General features: G+C 45.6%; 1 protein-coding gene across 1 annotated transcript in view; it reads left to right on the plus strand.

Moving 5' to 3' along the window:
* Positions 1-4,394, plus strand: part of LOC134949361 (E3 SUMO-protein ligase ZBED1-like) — a 39,666-nt gene extending 35,272 nt beyond the window's left edge. The window contains exon 3 of the mRNA XM_063937883.1: positions 1,970-4,394. Coding sequence (XP_063793953.1) covers positions 1,981-3,933 — 1,953 coding nt within the window. The 5' untranslated portion in view covers positions 1,970-1,980 and the 3' untranslated portion in view covers positions 3,934-4,394. The remainder of the gene's footprint in view (positions 1-1,969) is intronic.
* The last annotated feature ends 5,144 nt before the right edge of the window (positions 4,395-9,538 follow it).

Here is a 9,538-nt window from a genome sequence, read left to right on the forward strand (position 1 = left end):
ACAAGGAAAGTGGGCTCATCTTGGGTGGCTGCCCGAGGGGTCTCGGCTTTACAACTTTGCCGAGCAGCTACTTGGTCAGGGGCAAACACGTTTGCTAAATTCTACAAATTTGATATCCTGGCTGAGGAGGACCTGGAGTTCTCTCATTCGGTGCTGCAGAGTCATCCGCACTCTCCCGCCCGTTTGGGAGCTTTGGTATAATCCCCATGGTCCTTTCGGAGTTCCCAGCATCCACTAGGACGTCAGAGAAAATAAGAATTTACTTACCGATAATTCTATTTCTCATAGTCCGTAGTGGATTTTGGGCGCCCATCCCAAGTGCGGATTGTCTGCAATACTTGTACATAGTTACAAAAATCGGGTTATTATTGTTGTGAGCCATCTTTTCAGAGGCTCCTCTGTTATCATGCTGTTAACTGGGTTCAGATCACAGGTTGTACGGTGTGATTGGTGTGGCTGGTATGAGTCTTACCCGGGATTCAAAATCCTTCCTTATTGTGTACGCTCGTCCGGGCACAGAATCCTAACTGAGGCTTGGAGGAGGGTCATAGGGGGAGGAGCCAGTGCACACCAGGTAGTCCTAAAGCTTTACTTTTGTGCCCAGACTCCTGCGGAGCCGCTATTCCCCATGGTCCTTTCGGAGTTCCCAGCATCCACTACGGACTATGAGAAATAGAATTATCGGTAAGTAAATTCTTATTTTCCCCTAGTCCGTAGTGGATACTAGGCTCCCACCTCAGTGCTTCGTTTCTGCTTACCTGTGTAAGTACTTGGTTGGACCGACGTTGTGGTCCCGTTATGTTGTTGGGATATCTTTGCTATCCATGTTGGGTTGGTATTGCTATCCTCTGTTCTGGTTAGCGCCCTCCTTACGTTCATGGTTGTGTTGACTTGTTGCCTCACCGCTGTTGTATTATTCCTCTCTCATATTATGTCAGTCTCCTCGGGCACACTTTTCCTAGACTGAGTCTGGTAGGAGGGGCATAGAAGGGAGGAGCCAGGACACACATAAACACACTATAAAGGTTTTAAAGTGCCAGGCTCCAGTGGACCCGATCTATACCCCATGGTACTAAAGTACAAGACCCCAGTATCCACTACAGACTAGGAGAAAAGGAATTACCGGTAGGTATCAAATTCCTTTTTTATTTTTTATTTTTTACACCTTTGTCATTACAGCAGAAATGTATTTAATAATAAAGACCCTAAAGTCCTTCATCACTAATTGTGGGGATTTACCATAAGAAGTGGCAAATTTTATTTATTCTTTCCTTCACCCTATAATTCAGAAGTTTTCCCATTCTGTGCATCGGTACCTGGCCTAAGTTATGTATTATGTAGGCTGGCCTAAGTGGATCTTCTGATTTTGCTGTAATCGCAGGTGCTTCACTGATTGGTCCCTTTCTTTGTTGTTTCAGCAGTAATGCTATAGAGCCCACAGTAATGCATTCCTGTTTGCTGCGACTATGGTAAAGCCTAGCCTGAAGCACGTCACTAGCCGCACCTTCTCGGCAATTAGCAGTACACCCTTTAGTATCAAGGTCACAGACACGTGTAAGATGGTCTATTTAAGGTCAGATAGTGGCTGTTACTGCATAGCTAACCCTGATTAAAGAATGATAGGGTGTTCTGAAGTAAAAAAAAAAAAGTATATTTAATCCATCTTGTTATGTGAGTGTGTAACCCCCCCCCCCCCCCCACACCTCCTTTCCCACTGTAATGTATATTAAAAAGGAATCTGTATCATTTCTTGTTGCAAAGGTTTCAAAATACTGTACATCTATTGTACTAGGATCAAACTAATCTATTAATGTGTACATTACATGAAATATAGACCAGACCGATTAACAGGACACAAATTAAATTGCTTTAGGTCCTTGTGGGCCCCTTGTAGTTAACCTAGATCATGCTGCTTTATGTTTGTATGAATATGCAACATTTCAGATCTGTGTCTCTCTTGTTCCCCCAGACAGAATATCTATGGTTATTCACAACTATAAGATGGCATCTGGTTTGGCGACCACCACACGAAGGAAACGAGAAAAGGTTGATAGCCTTGATGTAACGGCCTCCAACCTGTCTGTGGATCTCTATAAGTCCAAGATGTGGAACTTCTACACAAAGCTTGGAGATGCCTATGTGGAATGTAAAGTTTGCAAGAAGCAGCTTTCCTCACGTAACAATACCACACTTCTGAGAGAACATCTTGTAAGAAGGCATAGCTTCCGTAGTTTTGGCATCCCTAATAGTAAGGATCAGCTTGAACTGGACGTTCCGGATCAGGAGGGGGCAGCCAAGAGACTGAGGCAAACGCTGCCCGTAAATAGTCTGTGCTCCTCTGAATCACGGGCACAAGTGGTTGCTAACTTGATGCTGGAGATGATCTTCCTTGACCTCCATCCTCTTTCTCTGGTTGAAGATGAGGGGTTTTCCTTTCTCCTTGGATATTTGGAACCTAATGTTGTTCTCCCCTGCCCAACACAACTAGCTGGCATGTTGTGGCACAAGTACACAGTTGTTAAACAGCAACTCAAGTGTTGTCTTCACGCTGCCCACTCAGTCGTTCTTTCTACTGAGAGTTGGACCAATCACTCAAAAATGTCCTGCCTTGCTATTACAGCAAATGTAATTGACAAAGACTGGAGGTTGTGCAGATATGTGCTGGAAACACAACATGTTCTCCAAAGCAAAACCGAAGGGAGCCTTGCAAAGAGACTGAGTTCTGTACTGGAAGAGTTTGGATTACCTAGTACCCTCATATCCAACATTGTGCATGATCGATTGGTATCCATGTCTGCTCACGCGGACTCTCTGAAGGATACCCACGGTTGGACTAGTCTCTGCTGCACTTCTCATGTCTTACAGCTTTGTGTCCAAGCTGGGCTAGAAGTTCAGGAAGTAAGTGAAGCATTGTGTGCAGCAAGAGGTTTGGTTTCCTACTTCCAAGAGGACTATAAAGCCAGCTGTTACCTCAGTGCCAAATTGGAAGCTATGAACAAACCCAGACTAGTGTTGGACTCGCAGATGTACTGGATTAGTACTTTAGAGATGTGTCAAAATTTACTGGACCTGAAGTGGGCCATCCTTTCCATTTTGGAGGAACAGACTGTTCAGAACCTGTCTGAGCAGCACTGGAAGTTGCTGCAAGACTTGGTGCCCATGTTGAAGACCATATGGATAGCTACAGAGTTCTTGCAGGAAGAACAAAATGCCTCCATCTCCTCATTAATGCCATGTGTCCATGGTATCCTGACTGTGGTTGGGCAAACTTCTGAAGGCAGTAGCATCCTTAAAGCAGCAGCAAGTGAAATATGTGCTGAGATCTATAGAAATTGGGACATGTTGGATGAAGGGAAGTTAATAACCAACCCATCTGCAATAGCTTCGTTTTTGGACCCTCGTTTCAAAGATCTTAGGTTCCTTAAACCGTGGGCAAGGGGAGAACTACACATGAGAGTGAGAAATATGCTTTTGCAGATGTGCGAGCCGTCTTCCACTAACCAACCCTGGTCACTGAGTTGTGTAGTTGGAGGTGGCACTGATGCTTCTCAGCTGTCTGCTCAGAAGGTCAGAGTACCCACAGTTGGATCTGAAAATGTGTATGACCTTCTCCTGGGCAAGGATCCAACGGAGAGCATGCCTGAGGCACATCAGCAACTGGAGGACTACATACTGGAACCTATCTGCAAACGTACCACTGACCCTCTGGGGTGGTGGAAGATTAATCAGCACCGCTTTCCAACATTAGTGCTGTTAGCCCGCCAGTATCTTGCTATACCGGTCACTGCTGTAAAGCCTGCACATGCCTTCAGTACAAAGCTAGACTCACTGACAAAGCGCCGAGCTGCTCTAGATTTAAAAAACATGGACCAGATCCTTTTCTTACACCAGAATAAAGACTTACTAGAAAGGGGCGTGAAAGCAAGTGAGTAAAACTTTTATCCAAAGCAGCAGCTTTTTGTTTTTTCCTTTTTTCTTTTTCTTCTTTTTCTTTCCAATGTGCAATAATATCACTACATGGAGGAAATGACGCTTTCACTGGTTACAAAGCTCTCTTACAATGGCCACATATACGCTGCAGGGGAACACCAGTGGAGAGTATTTCCATTCCCTTATTACCGCACCAGGTTTTCACTTCTCCTATACGACTCTGCACTACTCTCTCCCTTCATGTGCACTACTGTATAGAACATGTAATAACTGCTGCTGCTTAAAGAAACCCTGTAAATATCTGTATAGTTGCTTGTGAATAATTACCTTTTTGCTATTTTGTAGCCTGTTTTGTACGATTTTTAAAGTATTACAAAGAAAAAAATTCACTGTCAGATAATTTATTAGTACATATAGCGCACGTTTTCATTGATGTTTTCTAATAAAGAAATTTTGTTACTGAACATTGTCTGTTTTATCTTGTTATAAGGAACATGTTCCATGTATGAACATTGTGGTATTAAATGTACCTTTTATATAAAAAAAAAAATTGTACAACACTCCCAAGAAAATGGATTTGGACCCCAGTCCTCCTGTGCCATATTTATACACTTCATTTGAGGGCTCTTTGTCATTTATACCGCCTGAGGTGGGTCGCGCCCGGGAGCCTGACACTGGTGCTTCCCGCCTCAGGCCCCTCGCTGCTGCTGTCCCCAACCCAGCATATTGCCAGTTTAATGATGGCGCTAACAGATCACATGATCTCCAAGCGCCTCCCGTCCGCACAGAGTGAACGGGAAACAAGTCGCATCGACCCGGCATCCTGTTCACACAGCACAGTGAGCCGGTGTTGAAAACATGTTCAACCCTGCTCGCTACCGAGTTGGAATACCGGGTCAGTCGATCGATCGGATTATTCCAACTGGGCCCTTTCAGACCACACGGCAACACGGATTATGTGCGCTCATCTGCAATAACCCGTGTTCAAAGCTGGCGGTCTGAAAGGGGTATTAGTTACTACTGCGTATACACCGCAATGCGCTCGCGTCGTAAGGGTACAGACCGCATTGTTTCTGTGCAATACTTCCAGCGACGAATCCATTCGCACAACCGATCGCAAGGAGATTGACAGGAAGAAAGCGTTTATGGGTGTCAACTGACCGTTTTCTGGGAGTGTTTGGGAAAACGCAGGAGTATCCAAGCGTTTGCAGGACGGGTGTCTGACATCAATTCCGGCACCGGAAGTGATCGCAAGGGCTGAGTAAGTCCAGAGCTACTCAGAAACTGCAAAAAAAAAAAGTTTTCGTCCTGCTCGGCTGCACAAGCGTTCGCACACTTGCAAAGTGAAAATACACTCCCCTAGAGGCGGCGACTATCCGATTGCTGCTCTGCAAAAAATAGCTAGCGAACGATCAACTCGGAATAAGGGCCACAAAGTTATTGGCCCTGTACCATTAATAAATAAATAAATGTCCTTATCTGAATCGGTAGGAAGTAGAAGATTACAAATTTTGTATTACCTTCTTCCCCTGGAAAACTTCTCAGGACATTCTGCTCAATAAAATGGCAGAGATTAGATTTCAGACTTAATTGTTTAAAAAAAAAAAAAAAAAAGCAAAGCACAGAGACAAACTGTCCTATAACATAATATACTATGGGCCTGACTCAGACATGTGCGGTAGTGCATTCACAGCTGTGATCCTGTATGCAGCAGATGTGCAGGAATATGCAAGTGACACAGGCTCCAGCTCTGTCTGTTATAAGAAAGTGTGAGAGGAGCTGTATGCTGTATGATACCAAATTGTGTAAGGTTATAAATACGGAGGGGGATGCTGAGTCTCTTCAGAACGACTTAACTAAAGTGGAAGCATGGGCAGCAAAATGGAGACTGAGATTCAACACAGTCAAGTGTAAGGTAATGCACTGTGGGGGCAAGACCAAAAATTACACCTACATACTAAATGGGGTAATACTAGGGGATTCTGTACTGGAAAAAGACTTAGGGGTTCACATAGATAACAAATTAAGCAGCAGTACCCAAAGTAGGAGTGCAGCAAAGAAGGCTAATAAGATATTAGTATGCATAAAACGGGGAATTAATGCAAGGGATGAGAGTATTATACTCCCATTATATAAATCACTAGTGAAGCCACATCTTGAATACTGTGTGCAATTTTGGGCACCATATTACAAAAAGGATATCCTGGAGCTAGAAAAGGTTCAGAGGCGGGCGACCAAACTAATCAAGGGCATGGAGACGCTGGAATACGAGGAAAGGCTTGCAAGGCTCGGCATGTTTACATTGGAAAAGAGGAGACTAAGAGGGGACATGATCAACCTCTACAAATATATAAGGGGTCAATACACAGAGCTCGGGAGGGACCTGTTTTCTATAAGATCAGCACAGAGGACACGTGGTCACTCGCTTAGGTTAGAGGAGAGGAGTTTCCACACATTGAGGCGAAAAGGTTTTTTCACAGTAAGGACAATACGTGTTTGGAATTCCCTGCCTGAGAGAGTAGTAACAGCGGACCCAGTCAACACCTTTAAGAATGGGTTAGATAAATTCCTATTGGATAAAGATATTCAGGGTTATGGTGCGTAGGCACGCATTATAATTAATATAACTAGTCCTGACATAAAAATAACTAGTCCTATAATAAGACTGCATAGGAGACCACAAATAGGTTGAACTCGATGGACACTTGTCTTTTTTTTCAACCTTCGTTACTATGTTACTATGTTATTTAAAAAAGCAAATAAACATTTCCCTCTATTGGAGCTAAACATTAAAGGTCCATATACACTAGACGACATCGCTCTATGGGGGTCATTCAGAGTTGATCGCCCGCTGCCGATTTTCGCAGCGCAGCGATCAGGTGAAAAAACGGCATTTAGGCGCACACGCGACGTGTGGGTACAAAGCCCTTTGTGGTTGTGCTCAGGTTCTAGCAAAGTTTTTCTTCGCACTGATGGCCGCAAGAAGATTGATAGGAAGGGGGTGTTTCTGGGTGTCAGCTGACCGTTTCAGGGAGTGTTTGCAAAAATGCAGGTGTGGCTGAGCGTTCGCTGGGCGGGGGTATGACGTCCATTCCGGACACGAATAGGCTGAAGTGATCGCAAGCGCTGAGTAGGTTCAGAACTACTCTGAAACTGCACAAACTGTTTTTGCTGAGCTCGGCTGCACATGCGTTCGCACTTCTGCCAAGCTAAAATACACTCCCCAGTGGGCGGCGGCATAGCGTTTGCACGGCTGCTAAAACTAGCTAGCGAGCGATCAACTCGGAATGACCCCACCCATGAGCATTGTCGTCTTGTGTTTCCCCTCCCGGGCCAGGCGGTCGCCTTTACACACTGAGAGATATGGCCGTTTATATCACTCAGTGATGTCACGCCGGCTGTGCATGCAGCTCCTGGATGACAGTCCAGATCGAGCATGCATGCTCTGCCGACAGAGACTATCGTTGTCGACCCGTGGGGCCGCGCATCGATTGTCGCTGGCGGCATACACACTTGATGAGAAAATGAGCGACGTCGCTCAGGAAGGGGGAAAATGAGCGATGTTGCTCATTTTCTCGCCAAGTGTGTATGCACCTTAAGAAAATAATCTGGGCCTAATTAAGCAAAAAACTAAAACATTGTTAACTAAGGGGCTGGGCATCGCTCTAGCCGTGGGGCATAAACACGGAGAGATCCGTGCTTAAATTCTAAGCAATCTAGTCAGATTGCTTAGAATTTAAGCACTGATTCCTCCGTGTGTACCCCCCTCTAGGATACCATGGAGCTTATGCAGTAGCCTACGAGATGTAGGCTGTGCTGGAATTTCCAGTGAGTATGCCTATGTTATTAACGGAGCCGGCTCCAGGCACGTGCGAGATGAGCGGACGCGCCGGGCTAGTAAGGGCGCACGGCTATGTCAATCACATCGCAGTGCAGAACGTTGCAGACACCTCGGTGCTGCACATTGGCGGATTTACCAGGCGGTGGGAAGTGCGATCGAATCCCCTATACCTACCCCCGCAGATTTGGAAGACTGTCTCCCGTGCTTCCGCCCGCGACTATGCACGATGATGATCCTTTGACTGTGTGAGTCTGACTAGTGTCAGACACAATGGGTGGGATTCAAATGATATATCACGCCCAATTTCCTTTCTAAAATGATCTCCGTTATCGCGCATATTGCGCCCATAGTGATCAGGTTTAGCTGTGTAAAGGGTTGGGTGCCTCCCTACTTTGGAGGTAGCGAGCTGAAATAATGATACCACACCCCTGAGGACAGAAACAGAATGGGTGTGGAAAGGAAAGGGGTGAAAATAATTGAATCCCGCCCAATGTGGGAGACCTGGACCGTCCGCACAATAACCGCGCCGTGCCCGTGGTCTGCCGCTGAGTCTAAAACTCTGTCTGAGTGGAAGGCACCGGCAAGGTAGTGTCCGTGTCGCTCAATTTTCTATTCTTCTCCTCTGCGCCCCGCCTCCCCCCCTCTTTCCCTGGGCTGGGCACTGGCCTTGTTCCGCTCCTCCTCCTAAATATAATTAAGTCTCTGCGCGATGACAGACTCCGTCAGGGCGATCATTTCACATCAGTGGTTCACAGCAGCAGAGTGGACTGTGCTGAGTAAGTTGTATAATCGCTGTGGGGCCATTTAGTATAGAGAGAGAGAGAGAGAGACAGGTCTCGGTATTTTCAACATGTGCTGGTAGATTTGCTTCCTCTTCCAAACGTATCTGGCCACTTACGGACGTCAATATGTGCAGTAAGGTGGCATTTTAGAAGTCTGTCACTCAACATTAGATTAGACAGCTGAACACTAAATGTAATAAAGGTGTAGAAATACATATGTGCCTAACACCACTGAGAGTGCCCCCTCAAGGGTACGGGTCATTGGGTCGACTCAACTTAGGTTGACATTCTGAATGTCGACATGAATGTCAACATGGGCATTAGGTCGACATGTGCTAGGTCAAAAGGTCGACATGAGTTTTTGGAATGTTTTTGGTGTCGTTTTCTTCGTAAAGTGACAGGGAACCACAATTAGTGCACCGTGTCACCTTGCATGGCTCAGGTTACCGTTCCAATCGTAGTCCATGTGGATCGTCAAGTATGGAAAAATCAAAAAAATGGGGGGGGGTGGGGAGTGAAAAACTAATGTCGCCCTAAGCTGTGTTGGCCTAACGACCATATCCCCCCCCCCCTATCCCCCCTCAGCACAGCCGTGTATGAGCTGAACAGTACAACAGAGCCTCACATTTCTCATACTAATACACTGCTGTGCTGAGGGGGCACTCTCAGTGGTGTTAGGTACATATGTATTTCCACACCTTTATTACATTTGTGCCTTGCAATAATCTATTCAGGCTCACCATCCTGTAAGAGACCAGCTGTAAACCCCAGCACAAGCCACCCACCACTCTTGTTGTTTCTGAGACTTCCCCAGCCTGTACCAGTTATGGGGTGCAGCTAATCCACTTCTTCTGTGTGTTTTTTCTTCACTATTGAAAAAAAATATTAAAAAAATATTTAATAGAAAAATAATTAAACTCACACACACACACACACACACACACACACACACACACACCTCCTATATAATAGCCCAGATCTGTGA

The sequence above is a fragment of the Pseudophryne corroboree genome, chromosome 8 (assembly GCF_028390025.1).
Source record: "Pseudophryne corroboree isolate aPseCor3 chromosome 8, aPseCor3.hap2, whole genome shotgun sequence".
Classification (NCBI taxonomy): domain Eukaryota; kingdom Metazoa; phylum Chordata; class Amphibia; order Anura; family Myobatrachidae; genus Pseudophryne; species Pseudophryne corroboree.